Source organism: Mustelus asterias, chromosome 11 (genome assembly GCF_964213995.1).
Source record: "Mustelus asterias chromosome 11, sMusAst1.hap1.1, whole genome shotgun sequence".
In the NCBI taxonomy this organism is placed as follows: Eukaryota; Metazoa; Chordata; class Chondrichthyes; order Carcharhiniformes; family Triakidae; genus Mustelus; species Mustelus asterias.
In genome coordinates this window covers 106,855,847-106,868,963 of record NC_135811.1, presented here as the reverse complement: position 1 = coordinate 106,868,963, position 13,117 = coordinate 106,855,847, and the positions used below count along the sequence as shown (strand labels likewise).

Below are 13,117 nucleotides of genomic sequence, written 5' to 3'. Positions count from 1 at the left end.
CAAATTTCCTTCCCTAAAAGACATTAGTGAACCAGATCGGTTTTTCCAACAATTGACAATGTTTTCATGGTCATCGGTAGATTCTTAATTCCAGATATTTTTTATTGAGTTCCCCTCTCTGTTCACCAGGACTTGCGACCTAGTCTGTCTCTTTAACTCTGCTTTCTGAGTAAAAAGCCAGCAAACCTTTTATTGGTTACTTCTACTGCTTGTAATGTTTAATGGTCATTCTTATTAATTGGTTTTTAAAAAATCCATTGTTTGTTTTGACATTTTTTTGAAATTCATTTTTAATGTTCATTTCTAATGTTGTGCAAAAACCTGTCTTGCCAAAATTTGCTCATCAACCCCTTGAGTGAGAAAAAATTAACGTGCCCCCTCTCACCATCACTCCCCCAGCTCTGCCCCAATGCAAAAGGTCAAGCCTTTTGTTCCACATAAAGATTATTGACAAAATGAATGGTTATTCATTATTCTATGAGTAAATCAATGTTTACTGATTTCACTCATAAACGCTAGAACTGAGAACATTATACAAAATATAAACAAATTAATGTTGTTAAATGTGGCATTCAATGCATGTAAATATTTAAAGAGCAATATTTCAAAAGAACTTTGCAATTTTGAGTTAAGAATTTAAAATAATTAACTGTTCACCCAGATGGTTCATTGGAAAAGTGAATTGCCCCATTTGATATTTACTCAATTTGATATTTACTCATTTCCAAATTGATTTCTTGGCCTGCGCGATATTAACTAATCTCAGCTCAGGCTGCAGTTGCTACAATCAGAATCCATAGACTAGGAAGGACTCCATTCCCACTCTATTTTATTTAATTACTAAGGAGCTGCATGCAAACCATACTGGAGACTGGAATGTCTGCATGCTGGATGAAGGTTAGACTGTAGTACAGTTGTTAGCTCGAACATTTAAGTTATGAAGAGAGGTTGGATAGGCTTGGGTTGTTTTTGTTGGAGCAGGAAAGACTGAGGGGTGACCTGATCGAGGTGTACAAGATTATGAGAGACATGGACAGAGTGGATAAGGAGCAGCTGTTCCCCTTAGTTGAAGAGTCAGCCACGAGGGGACATAAGTTCAAAGTGAGAGGCAGGAGGTTTAGGGGGATGTGAGGAAAAACTTTTTTACCCAGAAGGTGGTAATGGTCTGGAATGTGCTGCCTCACATCCTTTAAAATGTATCTGAATGAGTACTTGGCACATCATAGCATTCAAGTTCTGGCCAATGGGATTAGATGGGAGTTCAGGTTTTTCTAATGTGTTGGTGCGGACTCAATGGGCTGAAGGGCCTCTTCTGCGCTGTATGATTCTATGATTCTCCGGGATTGTTCTGGATTGAAGATTAAACTTCAAGGCACAGCTGCGAGCAAGCCGAAGAGAAAATTCATAAGGACAATAAAGAAATGTTTTTTAATATTCTTTGAACATTTTAATTTAGAAATCAGGAAATAATGGCCATTTGAGCAACAGGTAAGATATTCAATTTGGGTGACATGTTGCCTTTCCAAATGGAGTTGGAAGAACAATGCTCCTGCAGGATGGGACAATGGTGGATTTGTGGGAGCTGGGTATTTCATAGCAAGAGATCATGTGATAAAACTTCCAGGAATACACCCAACCAGCATTAGCAACCCTAGGCTGTGTTCAGCTGTTCCAGCCTCCATGAAAGAAAAGCCTGGCCAAATTGCCTAGACTTACATTTACAGAATGGGAACTGGGTGACATACTAGAGGGTCGTTAAGCCTCTTCAAACCCTGCAAACTAACTTCAGCAGGAGAGACAAATTGAACACAAATGAATTAATGCCATGTGTTAAAACAGCAGATAGAGCAATATCATATGAACGTGTTAAACTGCTTATGAAACTCAGGGTACAGAGACTTTATTAACCCTTTATTCCCTTTTCCCAAACTTTGAAATGACAATCCTTACTGGTAACAGTGGTTATATTTTATTTTGTGTGAATAAGACCTGACACATGTCTGGGCAGTAGAATCAAAGTGCCACAGCATTACTATTATACTCTGGGGAGAAGTGCAATCTTCATGTAAATGCTCCCTGTTCTGGTCCAGATGTCATGGCACCAGTCATTGCAGTACGCAAAATGTAAGCAAATCTCTAAACTTGGTGAATCCCTACCATATGAACTTACAGAACAAACTCTATGAAGACTGATCCCAGCTATTATCTGAATGGACATAACAAGGAATATCATTGAATCATCTGCCCACCCAAGCCATGTCAAACTCTCAATCACTTGGCTTCCTATGGTCCATTCCTGGTTTGGGTGTCTGCATTCCCACATCAAGCAGTGAAAATGTGGTGGCCTTGACACCAAGGTGTCTTGTCCAGCATTCGAAGCAGAATTCTATCTCTCTACACTATGGGAGCTGTTTATCTTCCAATTATCACATCGCAAGTTATCTGTTTTCAGCTCTGCTAGATTTATGCTGAATTCTGCCTTTGACTGTTTGGTCCCTTTTACACCTTTTAGAATAATGAAAGACCAACCCACAATTCTCATTGTATCTCTCAACTGCTATTACCAAGGGTGCATTAAATAGCTTTCATAATATAGTTCAGTATAACAATGAAAGAAATGTACAGTATGAGTTATTTCCTGTTACTTAGCAAGAAAACTCGATGTAGGGATTTGACGGCGGTGATTTCGATGCTACAATTTTTTATACAACAAATGCAATTTCCTGGTAACATTTCAGAGGATCCCTGTGGGCCCAGAACTGGTAGCAGTGCAGCTAACTTCATTCCTGAGCTTTTCTAATTTTTACTTCCTAGAAGGACATGAGCAGCATTCATATTGGAGCGGCACGGTGGCACAATGGTTAGCACTGATGCCTTACAGTACCAGAGACACATTTCTTCTTAAAAATGTCCCCATCACACAAATACACACATACAAACAAAGGACAAACTGATAGGGCCTCTCTGCAGAGATGGGCTTTAGAGGATACACATTATAAAATAAAAGACAAAGTTTGCAGTGTCTCCACGCTGTCGATCTGGATTTCCCTCTTGTGAAGACGGGCCAATGGTCCCGCTGGACATCCAGAAGTTCTCACCAATAGAACTTCAGTGTAGAAGAGAATATAGGGCTGGATCAATTCTTCTTGTCTCAGGTTTGCAGGTCCAAATGCGGACAAGTTACATTCAGATGAGGATTCCCTGGAAGCAGATTGAGAACTGCACACAATTTCAGGCAAAATAAAGAGAGAGAGTCAGAAGGTTAGCCTTCCTTTCTCAGCTTATTCCCTAACAAGACTGACTTCAAAACCGGCAAGTTCAAAACATAAATCTTGGCTCTGCCATGTTATTTCCAGTAGGTCACTAACCTTTGCCTTTCAGTTTCTCATTAATCAAAGTAATTGCAGTTCAAAGCAAACAAACAGATCTTCCTGAAGTACCACCCAGGTCAGGTGATTTATTGGAAGAAGGGAGGCTTGCTCCCAATCCAAGGTGAATTTATGACCTTTTAAAAAACACCCTAGGTCAGCATCCAAATGTCCATATAATGCAATGTCTTTCCATATTTAAAACAAACAATATAGTTTTGAAAAATCAAATTTTCCCAACACCATATCCCTTGATTCCCTTAGTATCCAAACATCTATCAACCTCTATCTTGAATACTCAATGATTGAGCATCCACAATTTTTGAGCTAAAGAGTTCCAAGGAGGCAAAACTTTTTGAATGAAGAAATGTCTCCTCACCTCAGTCCTGAATGCCCCAACTCTTAATCTGAAACTGTGACCTTGGATCAAGAATATGTATGATGTGGAGATGCCGACGTTGGACTGGGGTAAACACAGTAAGAGTTTTGTAGAAACTTGATGTCTGTGTCGAGAATTACGAACTTTCAAGAATATGTAGCCAGAGGAAAAGTGTTCTCAGCATCTGCTCTATCAAGTCCTTTAAGAACCTTATATATTACAGTAAGATCACTTCTCATTCTTCCACATGCCAAGGAATACACATTGGTGTACATCGAGTCTAGTCTACCTAATTCAAATCCATTCAATTTGGTCCAAAAAAAAGAGGCCCACCCTTCTTCATCTCAGCTGAAGATGGAATATAACGTGGGAAAGTGCAAAGTTTTCCACTTTCGATGGAAGGAGCAGTGCTCCGAAAGCTTGTGATACCAAATAAACCTGTTGGACTTTAACCTGGTGTTGTAAGACTTCTTACGATGGAAGAATAGAAAACTGAATATAATTTGAATTGAAAGAGTCTACAGATTGCTGCAGTATCAAAGGATAAGGATGTCCTCAGACATGAAAAAGTTAGCTTTCAGGAACAGCATGTAATTAGGAGGGCAAATGGATGTGGAGTAGAAAAGTAGGGACGTCTTGCCACAATTGTACACAAAATTGGCAAGATCACACCTAGAGTATTGTGTGCAGTTTTAGTCTCTTTACTTAAAGAAGGATATGTTGAAGGCAGGTCAGAGAAGGTTCAGTAGGTTGATTCCTGGGATGAAGGGGTTGCCTTATCAGGAACAGTTGAACATTCAGGAGAATGAGAGGTGGATCTTATTGAAACACTTAAGACTCTGAGGGGAATTGTCAAGATATATGCTGGGTGGGAGGCTGAAAGATGGAGTTAGGACACAACTAGATCGGCCATGGTCTTCCTGAATAGCAGTGCAGGCTTGAGGAACCAAATAGTCTTATTCCTATTTATTATTTTCTTATTCAAAACTACTCAATCAAGAATGGTTTCACATCACAGTAGAATAACCTTCTTCCTTTCTGTGTGTATCTAGCATTCCCCTTCTCATACATAAGGAGACCCCTTATTACTCCAATAGACTTCCTCTGTCTCCAAACTCATTTGAAACCAACACTGGCTCTTGCTCAGTGACATTCGAACATTCTGGGATCCCTCCGACGCTACCTAATTTGATGGCGCATCAAGTCCCGCCCCTTGCCAAAATGGGCGGAGATATGTCTGATATCTGAGTGCTTATTGGTCAGTGGGCACGTCAATCAGCGTTACTCGCGCTGTCGCATCCGCTAGCAGGGTCGGTTGAGGCGCGCTATATAAGGGAGCTCGGTTGTCAGGGCGCCATTTTGTCAGCTGTCGGTTGTTTGGTTTAGTTGAGGGTTGTGTGGTAAAAGTTTGCCTTTAATTCCGTCGGGTTGTTTAAAAAAGATTTTTTTTATTGGTTTATTTATTCCTCCGTGTGTTGTGTGTGTGTTTATTTTGTTTACTTTTGTTAAAATGAGTGACACGGAAGACTTGACTGATGAGGAAAGGGTGAGTAGAAATGGTGCAATGAAGAGTCTGGCTTTGCAGCGCAGCCTCTGAGGGTGACATTCCAGGGTTTATATTTTATCTTGTGTGTAAATAATTCTTCTTTACCCCAAGCAGGACCCTGCTGAGCTGTAGGCTTATTGCCTCACTTGCATGATCAAGGAGGCAGCTATATAATTTTAAAAATTCCTACGTGTTCCCTTCATTTTGTTTTTTTAAAAACTTATTTTTTCTAAAAATTAAACATAAACTCATCTCTTCCCCCGCCCCTCCTTCCCCCCGCTGCAATGTTTTGCATCCAGCCTCAAATGAAAGCAGACGGTAGGTTTATTATTGTCAGCCATTTTTGTAAGATGTCTCAAATCTCATTTTTCAAGAATTCAACCTTTGGTCCATTTCCTTTGCGAGAAGTTTTTCCCCAATTTTTTTTAACCAATTGCCAATCCAGGGGAGTAATCTATTTTGAAACCAGAGTTTTGATTTGTAAAACACTGCTTTGCAAGTCAATGGAATGCAGTGCAAGCAGGTCAGAGCAGGCTTCGTATCAGTAGATGCAAATAGAAATGTTTATACATGACAGATCAACTCAAAATTGTAATTGCTCTTATGTAGTGACACTTTTAGGTGCATATGTTGCACAAAATAGATAAGACATGTTTGTAACGGGGCAACAAAAATGCTTTGAGGTTAGATAGTTCCCTCTTGGGGAACCTGGTCAGTGCCATTGCTGTTTTACTGATGGTCAGCTTGATAGGATTGGTACTGGTTCAGACCAAGAGGATTTGATTTTGATTTCGGTTGGCATTGAGTTAGTTAATCTCATTTAGGCATGGCATTGCCAAAATTGGCCTCGGTATTTGAGCAGGATCATGCTTGGTTGGATGGACCTCTAGATAAAGTAGGTGTTGACACAGCCAGAGGGTGAGATACTGGAGGATTGTTAGTGTATGAGGAACTGGACCCCAACTGCCTCTAAAAAGAGAAATTACAGTAGGATCTTAAAGCTGCAAGCTCTGCCTTAGCTGACATTTTTGCACACTTTTTGTTTATAATGCTGTTGTTTACTGTTTCCTTTTAGTTATGTTCTTTAGTGACGTGTATGATAGTGAATTTAAATTTCAGTTCAGATTAAAATTGTCTTGAAGCTAAATCCTTGTTTAATTGTTTGTAATTACAATTCAGTTATGGCTATTTGAGTCGGTTGTCAACTTCCATGTGTTGTATTTTGCAGCTCCTACTGTAACAAAAGTCAGTGAACTTCTAGTATATTTTCTGGTTTTTCTTGGAAGATGTACTGAGTCTGACATTGAAATGGAACCAAATCATAAGTCATAGGTCCAGTTTGTTGAAAGTTGTTTTGTTAGCATCACTCTTCACCCTCAATTGGACGTGACACGGTGGGTGCAATAAGGTAAACACAGTAAGAAGTATAACAACACCAGGTTAAAGTCCAACAGGTTTATTTGGTAGCAAACGCCACTAGCTTTTGGAGCACTGCTCCTTCGTCAGGTGGAGTGGGAGATCTCTAGCCAGAGGGGACATTTATTTTCACACGTGAGATGTCAGTAATGAGCTGTGTAGAATTGTGCAGTGAAGCATGTGTCCTAACATTTGTAGCATAACTAGTTGAAACTTTGCCATGCTATTCTTTTAAAGAATATTAGATTGGAACTTTTAATATATTGAGTCACAATATTAATTCATAAAAATAATAAAGCTCATTTGCATTGCACATGTTAGTTCCACATACCACCATGTTCTGGACAGTTGATAATAGATGTTTTACCTGATAGCCATGTTCGCTGCTTTAAAAAGAAAATGAAGGTAAATCTACTGCTTGGTGTGATACTGAACTGTACAGACCTGAAATATCCTAAGACTAATACCCAGTTCTGACGAGGTAGATTAGCTTAGCTGGGCAGTGGTGGGGTAATTGCAATTTGTCTGTGAGCTTTTTGGGTTGAGGAAAAAGTCAACTTCCTGCTCCTGACTGCCACCCAGTAACTGCTGCTGGAAATTGCACGCTTCCACTTAATGTGAAACTACCAACTACTGAGATCCCTAACCGAGGAACTAATTGTAGGATTAAATCTGAGATTGGCTAACATGACAACACTACACAGATGTTGTGTTAAACTTGTTGTTCTCTTGGCCTTTATTGCTTGGGTACTAACTGACCCAACTCGGAAAACTAGAGAAGTTGTATTTAAAAAGCTGTAGTTAAAACATTTACAATCAAACCACAAATTAGCAAAGGAAACTAGAGAAACTTCTGGCATCCTGATTATGAAACAAATTTGAAAATTAGTTCAATCATATACCTTTACATAATGTTGTGTTTGAAGACGTTCTGTAGGATAAACTCTATTTTTATTCTTCTTTGGCATAAGTTAGCACTTCCAATACTTAAGGTTAGTTCATACTTTCTTGTCTGTGCTCAATCTTGTGATGGTTATTTAAATGTAAGGAAGGTCACATCTGATTCCAGCCTGGGTTCTGATGAAAACAGTAAGAAGTTTAACAACACCAGGTTAAAGTCCAACAGGTTTATTTGGTAGCAAAAGCCACACAAGCTTTCGGAGCTCTTAGCCCCTTCTTTACTCCCCTGAGTTAGCCCCTCAGATTAAGAAGGGGCTAAGAGCTCCGAAAGCTTGTGTGGCTTTTGCTACCAAATAAACCTGTTGGACTTTAACCTGGTGTTGTTAAACTTCTTACTGTGTTTACCCCAGTCCAACACCGGCATCTCCACATTCTGATGAAAAGTCATGACGTGAAATGTTAACTAATTTCCCCTATCCACTGATACTGCCATAGCATTTCCTGTTTCCATTTTTTTCTTCTCGTATGGCACCCATCCATACATTTGCACTTTACAGAAAGGTTCAGTTGGTTGAAATTGAATGAAGGGTCTAGTTAGTTTATCTCTTTCCTAGTCTTTGGGTATGGAAGTTAATTATATCAGCAGCAGTAAGCTTTGCACCGAGCGCTTTCATGGTCTATTTGGCTTGGTACCACCCAGCCAGTGTTTACACCCACTGAGTCATGAAGTGAACTGTCGTATCTTAATTCATTTAAGTCTGCAATAACTTTATTGCTTTTTAAGCATGCTGCATGGAAGTGCATGGTACAGTAAGTGTGGTTTGTACCATCTTCAGTGTTTTGTACGCAAATTTGTGACAAGGCATCTTTCCTTTCTATGAAGGAGTGACTAAGTGCCTGATAAAATTAAGGACATAACAAAGGAGGCATGTTTGACTCCTTGCATGCGAGTATGTCTAAATCCTAGATTACTTTGTATCTGCTATCCTAGTTCTTAGATGGTAGATAGAGATTAGAAATGGCTGTTGAAGGCACCTTGGTGAATTGCTGCAATGCATCTTGAGTGTGCCAGTAATGGAAGGAATGAATGTTTAGGCTAGTGGATTGGGTGCTCATTGGCATTACCCTTCATTTGTAAAGAAATTAAAATTTTGACATCCATCATTAGAACCCATTTCATGGAGGAAGGCTTGAGGTACTTTACTCAGTGATCTTTTTGAAAACTGATAAAACACGCCCCAGCTTTATGGCTTCAATAACATGGTATTTCGATAATTTTTAAAATTTAAATCAACATTAAATCCATATTATAGTTTTAAAATTAGTTTTCCAGGAGTGCAATTTTACTTGATGATTGAAATTCTAGAATCTGATATCAATTTTAATTCAATCAAAGCTGCAGGATACATCTGCTGAACCATTTTAGTTGTATTTCAGGAAAGTGTTTAGCTTGCCATGTAGATTTTAGGCCTTTTTCTTGAATTTGATTTAAAATGTAATAATTACCACAATTAGTCAAAATGAATGAGCAAGATTAGCATGTTGTGCACATCACTAAAATGTAATGGTCACATACAAAAATCCAGCAAAAGCTAATCAAAAAGGTTGATAAAATGTTAGCCTTTATAATTGAAACAGCTCAAATATAAAGGGGAGAAAATTTTGCTGCCTTTGCAAAGCCTTGGACAGACTGCCTGGGCTACACCATACCTTGGGATATGTTGGCTTGTAAGGAGTGCTGTGCAGATTCACCAGAATGTTACCAGAGCTCCAAGGGCTAAATTATATGGGGAGATTACATAAATTGGTCTTGTAGTCTCTCTGAAATATAGAAAGTTACAGGATCACTTGATTGAAGTTTTTAGGATTTGAAAGGAATTAATAGGGTAGATAGTGAAAAACATTTTCTACTTCTGGTGGGGGTGGGAAGAGAGTCTGGGATAAGTGAATGTAACCTTAAAATCAACGCTATGCTATTTGAGAGAACTTGGGAAGCACTACTTTAGGCAAAGGGTGGCAGAGGTGAGGAATGTTTTCCCACAAAAAAACAGTAGATGCAAATTTGAGGTTGATACATTTGCTAGCGAGGATATTAAGAAGTATAAAGTCAAAGCAGTTGGATACATTTTTAATTAGTAGAACAGACCTGATGTGATAAATGATCTGCTTCTGTCACTGTCTCTAATACTTTTTGATGTCTTGAATATTGGGTTGGAAATGAAAAACCTGGGATGGAGGTAGTGGGGAACAGAAATTACTACTCCAGTGTGGAGTCTTCTGTGAAACTACAAAAAAAATTAAACCAGCTGAATTAATCACTAACATGTTGGATGATCAGTTTGGTACAGTTTCATATTCATGAATGTCTTCTATGTATATTAATTCTCTCGCATTGTTTTAGGTTTTACTTCTGGACTGTACCATTGAAACATATGAAAGAATATAAAAGTTTTCATTCCGAAGATAACCTATCAAATAGCATCATTACCAATCTTCAGAAGCCCACATTGGTTATTCAGATTTTCTAATGTGAGTGTGCTGGGATTGATACATTGACGAAAATATTCATCAGGACCACTGGATGGTGGCACAGTGGTTAGCACTGCTGCTTCACAGCACCATGGACCTGGGTTCAATTCCTGGCTTGGGTCACTGTCTGTGTGGAATCTGCACCACCTTCCCGTGTCTTTGTGGGTTTCCTCTGGGTGCTTCAGTTTCCTCCCATAGTCCGAAAGATGTGCTGGTTAGATGCATTGGCCATGCTAAATTCTCCCTCTGTACCCAAGCAGACGCCGGAATGTGGTAACTAGGGGATTTTCACAGTAATTTCATTAGTGTTAATGTATGCCTACTTGTGACTAATAAATAAACTTTAAATCTTTAACCTTTACCCTAATTTCTTGCCAAGGGCCAGTCCAGAATTTGCCACTTGGGAGTTAACCTGTCTTAAAGGATTTATTATTTGAATTTTACTAAGATCTCCCATCAGCTGCCTTGCTAGCTACTGAAGTCAGAGCAAACTCATGAACTAACAATTGATTATTCAATTTAAAATTATAGTCTGCACTTGAACATAAACATCCTGTATGCAAATATGTAGTAGATGGGTTTAATTGAAATAAACATGAGGGTACAAAGAAGAAATAAACAAGGTTGCAAAGACTATTCGATTATGTCATAGTAAAGTACAATTACCTACTTTCTGTTGATAAAGTTGATCAGTGCCCAAGATTGATAGAAATTGGAGAAATGCATTTAGGATTATGCTGATTGATTAACTGGCAAGTTAACAGCATTAACTAGCTTGCCCAGTGAATAGATTAACATTTCCATGTTGTGGTTAGCAATGTTTTCTGAAATGATACTACCTCATTGAGCTAATGTGAATGAAATAGTAGCCTCAACTGGAAGATAGTGTTAGCCATTTGAGATGTTGAGCGATGAACTTTGCAGCTCTGTAGAGCTGCTGTCTGTTCTTTCTGGATCCTCTGCTTCTGGATAAATTAATCGGTGTTGGCAGCTGTACCTGGACTAGTTGGTTTAAATCTCATCTTGATTTTGGAAACCTGGATGTCTAAGTGGAACTTTTATATATACTTGTGTCTGGCTGACATAGCATAAAACCTCACCTTCTGTAATCTGTGTTGGCAATGCAGTTTCTAATTTTACAGCTACCATGTCATGTATACAAGGTACAAAACTTGTACACCTACCACAAAGAGCTGAAACTAAATTAACACTGAACTTTGGTATCAAAATGCTATCTTGCATACCCTTAACTTTTTCTAAAGAAATTTCCATTCTATTGGGCAATCTGGGTGATATTTTTTGTTAGAATTTACTCTTTCTAGTGTCAATCATCTCTTAGACTTGTTGGCCTGCAAAACAAAACACCACCTAGACACACCAGATTGTTCATTTACTCCCTAACTTCTCAGGCCTTTTAAATAAGGGTTCAAAAAGGGCATCTTTATTCCCTCTTGAGTCACTATCAATGGGCTAGAAAGCTTTTTTCTATCACTGGTAGGAAAAGTATCGGCCACCTTTTCTAGCAATGTCTGACTATTGACTCAATTTTGAGGACTTATTTAAGGCAATTCTCCTGCATGGTTGACTTGGTGTCACTCTATAATCAATTGAGAACTTCTGACGTATTCCTAGAGTTCCAAGGATTGCTGTAACAATACTATGAATTATGAGATTGTAATAAAACCATGAACATCAGAAGGGTGAGACGTTGAGACATAATTCTGATAGTACAGGAGATAAGAATTCTAATCTCTATGTAGTCCCTCACCTTGCCCCATGTTTCCCCCCAATTTTATACAATGGGAGGAAAAAGCTAATTCATTCAATTGTGTTCTGTCCTTTGGTTTTCTTTTTATGTTCATTAGGATCAGGGCAGGGATGATGGTGCAGGAAAATTAAACCGTTTTCTCATTGTAGTCGCAGAGATCTTTCATTTTACAACAGTAGCATTGTTGCAGAATGTATTTTGCTTTGCACTGACAATGAAATTGTAACGTACACAGGAATCACGGTCAAATTTGACTCGAGTGAAACAGTGCTATAGTTGTAGTGTAAATGTGGTCTTGGCCTCAGTAGGAATTATTTGAGACAGTTGAAACTAATTTCATGAAGAGCCCTTAAAGCAAAAAAGAGGGGAGGAGGCTGTTAATACATCAACAGGATGCTGAATTTAAACCTATGCCAAGTGAAAGGACGGAGTGATTGCCATCATCACTTGCCGGTTCCTCATACATTTGTTAGATCTTAAAATCTATGTGGAATAAAATGGGTGATCAATAATGGTTTCTTGAATTTTTAATTGAAGCACTAAAACAAAAAAGGTTTACTGCAGTTTTTAATAAAGGAGTAACTTAGTTCACTTTGCGTTTGATTTTTGTCAATTCCAACAAAAAGGAACTTGAATACTATCCCTGATCTATATTTTAAAAAATAAGTTACCTTTGCTTATCCCTTACTTGATAGACACTTCAAAAACCAAAATCCCAAAATGGGTGGAGAAGCTTTAATGGGAAATTAAGATTTACAAGTTTTAATCTGAACCCATATACCTCATCATGCTGAATATTCTTTTTCCATTAAGGTTAATATACATGAAGAAGGTGGAATAATGGAAGATAATCAAGATAATGACTATACACACAAGTATTGCAGATCAGTCAAATAAATTTGAAGCTGAAATGAGAGCGAAGAATGGTCAGATAGAAGAGCATGCATGGTGTAAGGCATTAAGTGGTTTGGAAGGTGAAGAATACTCGGTGTGAGAAAACTGAAAAATGAAGAATGAAGAAAAGAAAAAAAGTAAAAGCAAGTGAAGTAAATTTAAAAGAAGGTGTCTGGAGAAAGGATACCTAGGCCAAGTAATGTATATAGTCTATTTGTGTCTGTATGCTACAGTTGTAGTATAAATTGCATGCTAAAATTTATAATCAGATGGATTTATAGAAAAAAAAGAATTGGAACAAATATTATTTTAGGGAA

At 38.3% G+C, this 13,117-nt stretch overlaps 1 protein-coding gene across 12 annotated transcripts in view; it reads left to right on the top strand.

Moving 5' to 3' along the window:
- The first annotated feature begins 5,069 nt into the window (after nt 1-5,069).
- Nucleotides 5,070-13,117, top strand: part of LOC144500768 (transformer-2 protein homolog alpha-like) — a 28,979-nt gene continuing 20,931 nt past the window's right edge. For 3 of the 12 annotated variants that reach the window (XM_078224192.1, XM_078224190.1, XM_078224200.1), the window contains exon 1: nt 5,119-5,293. In XM_078224192.1, the coding sequence (XP_078080318.1) occupies nt 5,258-5,293 (36 nt within the window). In that variant the 5' untranslated portion in view covers nt 5,119-5,257. Of the gene's footprint in view, nt 5,294-6,521; nt 6,702-10,010; nt 10,139-12,719; nt 12,944-13,117 lie in introns of all 12 variants that reach the window. The other 9 variants (XM_078224195.1, XM_078224202.1, XM_078224191.1 and 6 more) reach the window with 7 other exon arrangements.